This window comes from Wolffia australiana, chromosome 2, assembly GCF_029677425.1.
Source record: "Wolffia australiana isolate 7733 chromosome 2, ASM2967742v1".
Lineage (NCBI taxonomy): Eukaryota > Viridiplantae > Streptophyta > Magnoliopsida > Alismatales > Araceae > Wolffia > Wolffia australiana.
The window spans coordinates 8,292,162-8,305,817 of NC_135836.1; the positions used below are offsets into that span (position 1 = coordinate 8,292,162).

The following is a 13,656-nucleotide window of genomic DNA, read 5'->3' on the forward strand; positions in this document are numbered from 1 at the left end:
GAGGAAGAGAATGGAGTACATCACTGTAGTTGGAGTCTCCAAAGAAGAAAGAGTGATTGAAATATTCATTACCCTAGATTTTAACTTGAACATAAACCCTATTCGATTATTGTGTGACACCAATGTAATTATTGCACAAGTGAAATAGTCTAGGTCTCATCTGAAAATAGAGAACTTCTTAAGACACTTCACTTGATGCGGAAGATTATTTTTAGTAGAAGTTTATAGGATAGAAGAATTCCATTGACTGATGTAACAGCAAATCCATGAACGGAGCCACTAGCTCAATGTATTTTGAGCATCACTCGAAAGCAAAAGCTTTGTTCACTAAGAGTGATTGCTTTTAGTCGAAGTGGGCAATTGATGGAAATATATATAGCCGGCAATTAAATCACATATTCCACATCTCGTTCTATGTTCATTAAATAGAACATATTCATTATAGTGCATGTGTGATAGTTATAATAAAGTCCATGAATACATGATCATACTTAGTGAATTATGATGAGATCATAATATGGAGATCACTAGTCTTTAAGCATGTGTTCTAAACATTCCTATTCGAAGGATACACGAGAAGGACATAAAGTATCTAAATAGATAGCACTATCTAGCCTCACTCATATGGTGAGTATGGCTGGTCATGTAGCCATTAATGTGGAGACACTAAGGATAGATAGTGGGTGCTCTTTCGTGGAAAGAGTTCACTGAATTGATACGTACGAATCCCAGAATTTTATTATGCTAAATTATCACTCATGTTGATTCACCTCATGGTTTTGTAAGTGGTCTTCAGTCTTGAGACACCAAAGATGTCTTGTGGACAAACAATTGTACTTTGACTATGACCTACGAGTCTCTAATCATAGGATTCTAAATAGCCTTTGTTCAAGTGAATGAAGAATTTCATGAAGATGATTGAGTGGTCAAGATGGGATCGGTCGCACTTGTAATAAGAAGTGACAAACGCAAGGAAGACGATGCGATGAAGTCCTTGGCCAAGGCAATGAAATATCGAGAGAAGAGTTCTCCGATGAGTTTCAAACTCATTAGTACTAACTCAGATGACTGATTAGGGTTTGACAATTGACCATACCCTAAGTCATCCTAGGAGCGTCAAGTGGTTGAGGGAATATATGTACAAGGTAACCGATGACGAACGGGTTCCATGAGTGAGTCATGTAGAGTCTTTTGTATCTTCTAGAGTATGAGGTGTAGCTTGGCACCCCACAGGTTGGAGACTAAACATGTCGTTCAGGTTAAATCAATATGACATTAACTAATATATATGATGATATAGTTAATTACTTTGGAAGGTCACTAGAGGTTATTCGGCCACTAGAGCTGTCAACTAGACTGATACATGGGCTTAGAGGGTCACACGCAGATGGTCTTTTGGATGTCGGAAGATATACTTAAGTTTTAGGGATTTTCATGAAAAATACTCACTCAATATAAATCAAAGAAGGCCCTCAATGAAATTCTCCTAGGCCAGAATTTGTCAAAGGCCTTCCCCTTCTTATCCCTTCTCCCCATGGATCCACTCCATTCCTAAATCTATCAGGACAATATAACGATGGCATAGGAGGTTCAATGGAGCTCGTCAATGTGAAGGAGGATATTTGATATGCCAAGGATTGTGTGGATATGTCTAGAGGTTGCACAAATGAGCAGCTCAACTCATCTCACTAGAGGATCCAAGAAATCAAAGATGCAATCCGTGCACTAGTGCTTCATTTCAAGTTTTTGTTGATACTAATATGATTCCATTTTATAAGTCTTCTGCTACATGGAATCATCATGTTCATCCAAATCAAGGCCTCTAGAACCCAACAAGGAACAAATCTGTAGCCTAAAGAGTGAATTGGAAAAACGGCTTTAAGATGAATGCATAATGAATCATTCTAGGTGAAATAAAGCCAATCATGAATGATATGAGGCTTCCAATAAATTTTTTAAGGTTTTTTGATAATTTTTTTCAAAAAATATTCATTTTCAAGCATTTACAATCGACAGTGAATGAACTAAACATAAACATCAACAGTTGTTGTGATTGTTTGTTTTTCAATGAACATCAATTGTTCGGTGCCAAACAACAAAGTTACAATCCCTATCTCTATCTTAAATATGTTGCTTATCTTTTTATGGTATTGCAAAGAGTATTTCTTCTTTGGCCATCTTTTAGGAACCAAAATTAGATTCTCAACGGCTTTTCATCTGCCAACCTATGGTCAAATTGAGGATAATGTGGGACATGAAAGCAAAATTCATGAAATTGTTGAATTAACAGCAAAATAATATCCATAAATTATTCTGTGAGGGTGATCCGAATGGGTTCAATCCAATAGAAGGGAACTAAGTTGGGGAGCAAGGATTTCACAAGGACAATTAGGGAATAGCTATTATATCCCTAACTTAATAGAAGTAGAAGATTCAAAATACCCAATCAAGTTTAGCACAAGGATTCAAAAGGTCAACAACCACTTCTAGAAAAACAACAATTATCATGAACCAAAAATTATCTCAAAGTTAAGATGTCACAAGGTACCTCGAAGAATGGAGCCAATAGCTTAGTTGTTATGTTGTTGAATGGTCTTGATTGACTTTGATATGATACTCCACAAATTGGTGAACAAGAATAAGAGAAGGTGTGGGAAGCCGATATAATGGGAGTGAAAGATTTTGTCAGCACGAGAAGATGTTAACGTGTAGCGAGAGAGGGGTGGAGACAAAGTGTGAAAAATGAACTCACAAGGTAGATGGGATAAGGCTTGATAGTTGATGAAGATAAGAAGAAGGGAGAAAATGAGAGGCTAGATGGAGATTATGAGGTTGAGATGAAGGTTTGTGCTCAATAAGGTGAAGGGTGAGATGTTAGGAAGATGATGGAGGATGATAAGGTATAGAAGAAAGGGAGGGAGAAAAGTATAGTCATTTATGTTGCTGTTATCACCAGAGAATCACTCTTCTATCATAAATAAACTTCACAATAATTCTCAAGAAAAATTGTTCATACAAGCACGCGCATAGCTCTTTTAAAAGAAAAAAAACATGCAGTTACAAAGCAAATAAACTATGGACGGTTTAAGAGAAAGTGGTAGAGAGAAGAAATTCATGAGAGACGGTAATGGAGATAGATTAAGAGGAAAGCTGATTTTGGAAGTTATAGTGAATATAGACAGAAAGAAAATTAGAGAGGGAAGAGAGTAGTGGAATATTCAGTAATAGTTGGCGGTTAAGAGGATGAGAGAGTGGACAGAAAGAAAGAGAAAAGGTGGAGGAGAAAAGTCAAAGAAAGGGGCTGAGTGAGGAGAGAGAGAAAGAAGGTGAGAGAGAAAAAAAAGAAACAAAAGTAGATAAGGTAAGAGAGGGAAATGCTAAACATTTCCCATCAGATGTTGTCAATAGGAGTCTAAGAAACCTTATATGGTCTTAGGTTGGAGATGACCTCAAATCTTGGGGCAGTCATTCTATGCTTCAAGATTTCCTAAAATGCATCTATCATCCCCAAAGCACTAACATGTGTCCTTTGAAATTGTAGAGAGTCATCTCCTCATGAACATACTGATTTGGATCCCATCTCCTTCAATGCTAAAGTATCAAATCATAGGAAGTCATTTGCAAAACATATTTGAAGTATGCATGAGGAAATTAATCATTGGATCATGAGTACCAATTGATTATATAAACAGGCCACAAGTTTGTATTATTATTTCTTCAGATTTTACTAAAGAAAATATGATGGTGAGGGTAAGGGCAAAGAGATTTTCTCTGGGGTGGGACACTAAGCTCCTGATCATAGTGTCAGACTGTTCCTGATCCTTAAATGAGTAGGGGTAATCTCTATGACATTGGTATACCCCTACATGGGGGATAAGCTCCACTTTCAATATCTTAGATTTGGTATTATACATAGCCCATTTCTTTAATTTAATGAACCTTCCCCCCGTGGCATTTTTAAAGACCAAGTTTGGGTTATCCAAATGTGAAGGGTCAAAGTGATTATGCACATTTTTGGTTTGATTTATCCAGTCCTATGTTGCATTTAGTCATCACATCCCCTGCCAAGCCTAGTAATACGATATCATCTGCCCATCCACATCCAATTTATCCATAACACACATACATGCAATCCATCCCCATCTAATATACATGTCATCATCATTTGCAGCACCCAATTATCACATTTATTTATATACATGAGTTAACTGTTCCATTAATATTTAATTATCGTCTCATCCATCTCATTGTATTCTTAACTTATTAAGTATTTTTCTCATCCCCTAATTTACTATTTGAAACAATCCCAATATATATGTTCCCAATGGAAACAATCATCACCAGCTAGTCAAATAACTTTAGGAATCAAGTTTTACAATTTTTTATTGATTTATTCAAATAATAACAAGAATTTTCACTCCAACTTTTAATTCATCACACCTTTGTGCTGGTTTTGCAGACACCTACATTCCATTTCAGTGTTCACCTATAACCACCCTATGACACTCCATGAACTTCCCTTTAGCACTATGCTAGCATCAAAGGCACAATAATTCCCCATCTTGGCTGATTAGTTTACTATATTTATTATCATCATTTTTGTTATCACCATCAGGATTTAGCAATCTATAGGTTATGTGTTCACCAGGTCCAAAATATTTACTTTTGACCAACTTGGTTTTCATGTACTGTGACATTGGATGACAGTACTCACATCCTCAAAAAAAAAAGGAGATGTCCCACATCCCTTAACCTATAAATTAAATATTTGAATCGTCTATGGTTCTTTATGGATGCTTATTTAAAATTCCCTAAACCACACAATTTTCCCTCCCTGTCCAACAACAGGGATGGCATTCTCATGGTCTAAATACTCAAGAATGATAACGAAGAGGGAGATAGAATATGTTACAAGGATGGGCTCAAAAGGAAGCTTAATATTGCTTTTATATTGACATTTGCGAATGTTTCCATGATAAAGGCTAATGTGAGCTATTTTTAATTCTATGATCATACATTATCGCGGCCTTCCTGTTGGTCCACTAGGCCTTTTAGTGATCAAGTTTCAGATATTGATGTGGGTCAACCTCCAACTATGAGTTTGTAGCCTTTACATTAGTCTATGTCACTGAAGATGGTCACCAATAGAATGGTATTGGGCCCTGTGATAGTAACCACATAAGACATAGTTATGTTCCAAGGAATTTAACCATATAATAATATATATTTGGTTAATAGGGTACTGAGCCATGAAACATATGTCTGACTAGATATGCTAAAAGCGATAATTATAAAGAATTTTTTGGGAGAATGCTAAAACCATTCTCCAATATGTTTTTGATTAATTCAAATGAAAAAATTACTCAGAATAAATTACTGAACCATAATGGCGTGATCAGATAATTCAACCCTATTATGAGGTATGAACACTTGAAAGAATATGGAAATAATTTTTGTTTGAAGAGTGATGACATCAAATTATATCAATAAAATTATTCTTTTATAATTATTTGACCACATATTTTAGAGTTTCACTAGTATTATTCACCATTTAGGGATAAATGATAAATTTATGATTTATTTTCTTAAGATCTATTTTTATATATTTTATGTATTTTTGAAACTAACCTCACTTGACTCCTTAGAGTTAAGTGGATTTCTCACATCTTCTTGGAGCTTTATTTGAAAAACAGTGTTTGGGTAAGTACAACGGTGAATTTACGATACAAACAAGAACAGAGTAGAAACCCAAGCTATATCAAAGATAATAAGAAGAGGCCTAATACACAAGGATCCCATTCTAGAAGCTCATTCAAATCTCCTTAAGAATCAGGTCAACTAAAGGCATGAATTGCGTAACTAACCCACAATTTGAATATGAAAGGCCTGTTTTCAAATTTGGGAAGGAGGGAACGTGGATATAGGCTGGCAATCATGTAATCGTACCCCTCAAAATCCTTGGAATTAAATCCAATGGTTGGGAGAGTTAGAGCACTTATATTTAATTTAATATCCCCTCTCTTTATATCTCATCTTGCAATTATGCTCCCAACTTGGTGTTGGAGGCCTCATGCATTAGATTGCTTTGATCCATTGTTATTCTACAAGACTATGGGATATAGCGTTCAATGGTCGATCAAGATTCTTGGAGAATGAGCCCCACTTGGCCCTTGGGGGAAGTGACAACACGGTTCACGTAATCTCCTGAATGTTTGATTTGAATTTTCTCATGTTTTTTCTAGGGAAATATTCCAGAGGATAGAGTAGACTTCAAGCTTTCCAACCCGTCAAACTGCATTGAAAAGTTTCTCCTAAAGGAAAAGTTATAGAGTTTTTCGTCTATCACCTTTGGTGACCAGTTCTCTAGAACAGGGAAGCACCATCGCAAGCAAATTCAGGCCAAATGTTCTCTACAATGTTAAATCTTATTTATTGCCCTAAAAGGTCGCCAAAAAACTCCTAAAAATATATCTAATTAGTAGAACTTGTCTAAAATAAATAAAGATATATTTAATTTATTTAACCTATTTTTTACTAGTTTTCATTTATTTCATTGATTTTCCTATTTAGAAATACTTAAAATCCATAAAATATAAAATCACCAAAAAAAATTTTCAAATATATCTGAATTGGAATTTACTCTCTCATTATTTGTCCTTGAGGATTTGACCCTTAACCTATTCTAAGTAAGAAATTTTTTATAAATATTGTTTCATAAATCTGAGAGTTAAAACAAGTTGTGTAACCCAAATTCTGGTTTATCAACAAAAATATGTAAAAATTGTTGGGTTAGGTGCGTTGGTTTGTCCATGGAAATCACATTTCCATGGATGCGGAAGCGTGGTCGGCCGATTCTCAATCAATCTTTAAAACAAAACATTTAAATTACCTTTTGGGGAAGTTATCCACCCTTGAATTTTCCACTCCAAGATCGTTCTGAAGCCGTTCACGTGTCTGGCCCCTAGAAGTATCCACGTGATCACTCGGCGCTTAGATCTCCACCTCTTCTTCTTCAACTCTTCTTGGACACGCTATCCTAGGTTGATGTAGAGAATGAAGAAAGGAGGGGGTCTCAAATTAGGCTAGCATGGGTGCTTCAAATGAGACCCCTTGCCATCTTTATATTTCACGTAAGGTTTTCTCAAAAACCCTAAGAGTAAAATATATCCATCCGCCAATGCCCTTATGACCTTATGTGTGTGATCCTCTAGGCCCATGTATCAGTCTATTTAATAGCTTTAATGGCCCAATAACATTTATTGACCTACCTTATTAATTAACTATATCAATATATAGATTAATTAAATAAGGATCGATTTAACCCAATCGATAGGTTAAGTTTTCAGCCCGTGGGGTGCCAAGATACACCTCGTGCTCTAGAAGATACCGAGTAGTTTCAAACTCTCTCATGGAACCTTTACCATCATCGGTTGTCGTATATGTATAATCCATCATCCGCGCGAGACTCTCGAATGACTTAGGTATGGTTTATCGTCAAACCCTAATCCATCATTCGATTAGTACTGATGCATAACGTGGATCATTAGAGAAAGCCTTATCCGATATCCTCACAACCCTGGCTAGGGATTTTTTCTACATTGTCTTCCTCAATTTAATCTCCTCTTATACCGAGGATGGATGATCCCATCCTGAACACTCAATCATCTCCCTAAGCTACTTACTACATCTGATATATAACTTATTTGAATCCCATGATTAGAGGCTTGTAAGTCATAGTCAAAGTGTAGTCGTCCACTCACGAGATGTCCTTGGTGTATCATGTCAATGGATCACTTATACAACCGTGACTTGAATCAACATGATTAACGTTCAGGTATAATACCATTCAGGGATTCGTACGGATCAATTCAGTGAACTCTTTCTCCAAAGAGCACCCACTATCTGTCCTTAGTGTCGCCACACTAATAGCTACATGATCAGCTATACTTATCGTATAAGTAGGATCAGCTGGTGTTATTCCATCTGGATAATTCGATGTCCGTCTCGACTATCCATCGAATAAGAATATTTAGAATACATGTTTAAAGACTAGTGATCACTATCTTATGCTCTCATCATAATTCACTACGTCATTGCACGTATTCATGAACTTCATTATAAACATCACACGGAATAATAATGAATGCAAATATTTTATCCAATGAACTTAAATAAACATGGCAAGGTGATTGGCTTGATGGCCACATAATATCCATCAAAAACTAGAAATTTACTCCCACATTATAAAAAAGAACGGCAAGGAAAAATCAGTCATGAATTCATGACTAAATTTTCATGTCTAAAAATAAAGTGGCAAGTCATTCGGGAGGAGACATGTAGTGGACCTATAGATGTCACAAAAGATGTTGTTTTCACATTTTTATTTTACATGGACTCTAATTCAATGTGCAAATAACTATTACTGATTTCAATTTGTTGATTTTTTCATAAAATCCACCCAAATTTTGAAAAAGGTAAAGGATGATATTTGATCTCATTAAATGAATACGCATACAAAGTATTATTTCTATTTGTTTCTAAATTCATATGCAAAAATGAATTCTTTTTTGTTAATAAGTTGAATAGTATCCATTTACATGTGCATCATTAATGCACCTGAAATGTATTCAAGACAAAACACTAAGAACTTCAAATGTTCTTATTTTTGTGGATATCGTTCACTTATTTTTACATTCTTCAAGTTTACAGATAAAAAATGCACATTGTCGGATTATCTAAGAATATATTATAATATTGAAGATTTTAAGATCTTAATGTTGATATAGGAAGGGCAGTTATTATCACGTTTAAAAAATTTTCAAATTTTGCCTAAACTACATATTTCCCCATTTCACCTTTTATAACAAAATATTTCAAGATTATTAAGCTTGTAAATTTTGTTTTGTTCTTCCACAATTTTCAGATGTTGAACTGGATTTGTTATGGAGAATGATGGAACTTAATCCTAGTAGATTTATGCTTTCAGATAGTCGTCTGATTCATATTGAATCAGTATGGTATATTTCTCACCTCTCTGCAACCTTACACATTATCAAAGTAAATATTTGGTATGTGAATGATCAACATCATATGATGTCATTTGATGAGTGTCATTAGATGATATCACATCACTAGATGTCACCAAAAAGATAGTTTATCGTATCATCATGATATGAAAAATCCAATCATAGATAACTAAAAAACATAAATCATAAATACACCAAATTGTACTCAGGGATTGAAAGTGTAGAAAATAAGCTGTGGTTTCAAGGGAGTGTCTAAAAGATGGTCTTAAATTTCGACATATAAACAATTGTTAATATTATAACGATATCTATGTCTTTGAAAACTCAAGTAAGATGATGTGAATCAAAAAACTATAATATCACCCTTTTTCATTTTGGGATGATGGACAGATCATACCATTTAAGCATTTTTCATGCTTTTCCAAAGGTTTGGAGAAAGAAGCAATTGACTTGAAATTGAAAAAGGAGCAGGTTTGAAAAAGGAGCTTTGAGTGTCTAGGTTTGGACGAGGAGGGTTTCTTTATGTGTAAGTATATATATATTCATATATTAGGCCAGGACTCTCGAGAACCTTAGGAATAAATAGCCCCTCATACTTGTCCCTCTTTCAAAACCCCCTTTCTCAAGAATTTTTTTCTACTGATTAGAATGTCCATCTAGTGGAGGTATCCACCCTCCCATGTCACAGGTAATTAGATCCCGCTATTGATTACAGAACTATACTGTTATCTTCCATCATTATATCAAAAGATTTAGTGTTCATTATTGTCGACATATGTTCAAATCATAAGTGGAAATACTATTTCAAATCATCATTCATATTTTACAAAAACATATAGTAATTTTTCAATAAAAAACTTTGAAAGTTACAAGATCGGGATATAATAGCATAAACCCATTAAATAATAAACCCAAGGCATATGAATCATAAAAGAACAGTAATATAATTAATTGTGAAACAATTTTGATTGTGGATATTCAAATAAATTGAATGAGGCCTTGATAAACTTATAACACTAATCAAGTATCACTTTGGAATCCTCTCAAATCCATAGATAAAATGATCGGATCCTATGGTTAAAAACTTAATTGGATTGATTGGGTTATAACACACACAACTTACCATTATTATAAAGGCAACGTATCTCAATCAAGATCGATTAACAACATAATGTTAAATTTTAGACATTATTTTTTATTAAGAAACAATATATGTAATGAGAGTCTTCTTTGGATTATTAAAATGTAGCCTTCTTTCCATAAAATATGTTCACAAATATTTGTTTCTTACAGCCTTAATAACTTACGCCGTGGTTTAATTACCCAAGAAAAAATTTGGCCCCAAATTAGAAGTGAAAATATTGATTTGCCCAAGCAAGCGTGAGTATAGCGCGGGGACACGGACAGGATGGTAATTTTCTCCGTCAACAAAAAAAATGGTCCCGTCCAGGACTTCAGACGATTGACCGGACGAAGTCTCGTTCTCCCGTCCCCGGACGGGACGATTGCTTCGTCCATGGATGAAATAACTGTACTAGGGCCTTGGGGGACAGGACGATTATTTCATCCTGTGGGAGTATAGTATGCGCCTGACACGTGCACATGCCTAATGCACTGCCGCGCCACGCGTCAATTTCTGAGTGGCCTACTGCTAACACCCTGTTCTTCCTGGGAAGTTGGATGGAATGAGAATTTCTTGGATGGGACGGTTCCGGATAGGATGGTACGTGGATTTAAAAAAAATGGGATGGGACGAACCCAGGACGGGACAATTTAGACGAAACTCTAAAAATTGGGACTTAGAATAGGACTAACTTTTTCCCATCCCGTCCATCATCTACGTCTGAGACGATTCTGAACTTTGCTGCGTGAGTATTGTTCCGGATCCTCCGGGACGTGGACGAAGGACGGGACGGGACGAATTTCGTCCCATCCTATGTCCGATGTTATCTCAGAGACGAAGGACGGGATGGTGTTTCGTCCACCGACAAAAACACCGTCCCGTCCAATAATCTCAGGACGGTGTTTCGTCCCATCCAGTCCTCCCGAGATGAATTTTCGTCCGAAAATTTGTTCCGGACGAAAAAATATATTTTATATTTTTAATATATTAATATAGCTTAAAATACAGGGACTTTGATGCAAATTGTCAAAGCGAGGCCACGTGGCAACATCTCAACCGTCGGATGTAAATCCAGCGGTTGTCCGTCCAGATTCGTACGTCCATCGTCCGGAGACCTCCAGAGGGACGAAAACCGTCCAGACGGTGGTCCTCGAGACGAATTTTCGTCCCGAAATTCGTCTACTATCCCATGACGGGACGATTTTTCCGTCCCGGGACGAAAAAAGCGTCCCGGCCGCGTCCCTCCACTATATGCGTGAGTTCAGGGTCAGAAGAAAAATCCCAAAGATCGCATTTTTATAGCGTAAGAGGAGAAGGGTATCCTTGTCATTCGCGCGGAGGAGCGTCCCCAGTCTTCAAAACCCTAATCGACTTCTTCGCCATAGACTTCCAGCATCTGGGCAGCGGCGGATCAGGCCAGCCAAATAACTCTCTGTCGTCGCGCCCCAAGTCGAGAATCGGAAGAGAATGGCGTACGCGGCGATGAAGCCTGCCAAGCAGGGCCTTGAAGAACAGGTGCTTGAACAAACCCACCGTATCAGGATCACGCTTTCTTCCAAGAACGTGAAGAATCTCGAGAAGGGTACGAACTCTTTCTTCTTTGGGGGATTTTCTTAGACGCGGGTCATCGTTTCTTTATTCGTTTTTCGGGTTTTGTTGCAGTTTGCGCCGATCTTGTGAAGGGAGGGAAGGATAAGCAACTCAGGGTGAAGGGACCGGTGAGGATGCCTACTAAAGTTCTCCACATCACCACTCGGAAGTCTCCCTGCGGTGAAGGTGAATCTCTATCTCTTTCTCTGTTCAAGTTTAATCTTGAAGAAACTTGGGGGGAAATTATCGTAGGAAATTATGTTGCGGTTGATTACGAAGGTTTCTGTTTATTTTAATGTCTGTCTCTGATCAGAGAGTTGTTTTGGTATTGTTCGACATTGTTCCAATGTAGAAAACGTCTTCACGAAATCTGTGATTAACTTTTCCTGGCGATTTGATATTTTAATTATTCGGTTACATGTCATCCATTGATTTCTTCGGCTATAGATGTACAGATTCAGTAAGCAATCGCATCCACTCTGACATTGTTTACTTACCTCGAGTATTTACCCTACTCGCGACTTGCATCCTGATTTACTTGCGTAATGGTTTTCAAAGGCGTTCCGAATTAGAAATCAGTTGTTCTTTGCCGCATTCCTGTGTTTATCTGTCTTTGGGAATGAAGAATATTATTTTTGCCCATACTATTATGAAATGATTTATTTACCTTCTACTTGATTCTTGTATAACGGTAATTGTACATGGGTTTTCTAATGGAATTTGTAATAGAAATCAACGGTTCTATCCATCATTCATGTTTTTTAATATAATCCCTTGTTTCCATGATTACATGAGAATGAAATTATTTCTTTCTCGTAACGTTATTAAGTATTGATATATTTGTGCACTGCTTGCTTCTTCCTGAACAGTGATCTCTTTTGACATTGGTTTCCACATGTATTCCATAATGAAAAGCATAGATCATATTTTTCATTTCTATATTTTGTCCTGTCCTTAAAGTTTTTTATCACAGCGAATAAATATATCCCTTTCACCAATTTTACGATAAATGATTTACTGACTACTACTTGTACGGTGTTCTAACTACTAACACATTTATTACTAGTTTTGCGGTGTACTATTTATATATTGATTTTGAATAGTTTTTTATTTAGAAATAGTGTTTCATAAACAGGATATACAGAAATAGTGTTTCAAATGTGTCATGAGAAAAGTTAACTTTCTTATTCTGCCTTGAACCATCATGGTTGATCTAATGTAATCAGTCAGTTGACTTGGGTAATTCATTCTACCTTGAATTAGGAACTAACACTTGGGACCGATTTGAGCTTCGCGTGCACAAGCGGGTGATCGACCTCGTGAGCACCCCCGAAGTGGTGAAGCAGATCACATCCATTACCATCGAGCCCGGCGTCGAAGTCGAGGTCACCATTGCAGAGGTTTGACGAGGGTTTTCAACTAGGCAGCGAGCTGTTTTTTTCAGAAATTTATGTGTTAGGCTTCCATACTTTTCTTCAAGTTATTTTATTTCTTGTAATATCTATTCTCAGACCGCTTCAGGGAATATGTTTTTTTGACACTTGAAGATTGAAAATCTCGTACTAAAGGTGCAATTGTCAGTCATTTAGCTTGGAAATGGTAATTTTATCTCCTATTAAGCTAATATTCTGGTAGTAGTTTATTTATCATTTATTTATCATTTGATCATCTCAGTCAGTAAGAAATTATTTCAGGGTAGTCACAAGACAGTGAATCTAGCAAAGTATATTGTATTACTCTCTCCATGTATGGTCTCCATGGGAGATATTTACAATTTGTTCAAAGTTGCTGGTGACTGCAAATATTAGTTAATTTAATTGTATCCCACTAAAAGTTGCACTAATATTGGAATTTGGAGGATCATTACCCGTTCAGCTCGCAATCATGTGTCTTGACGACGGAAGATCAGATTTTTTT

The 13,656-nt window shown here is 36.3% G+C and overlaps 1 protein-coding gene across 1 annotated transcript; it reads left to right on the forward strand.

Annotated features, from left to right (window-relative positions):
• Positions 1–11,477: 11,477 nt before the first annotated feature.
• LOC144716709 (small ribosomal subunit protein uS10y-like) lies at positions 11,478–13,306 on the forward strand. The gene is made up of 3 exons (XM_078591922.1): positions 11,478–11,731; positions 11,812–11,925; positions 13,003–13,306. Exons 1-3 carry the CDS (start codon positions 11,617–11,619, stop codon positions 13,143–13,145), a joined length of 372 nt encoding a protein of 123 aa, XP_078448048.1. The 5' UTR covers positions 11,478–11,616; the 3' UTR covers positions 13,146–13,306.
• Positions 13,307–13,656: the final 350 nt, after the last annotated feature.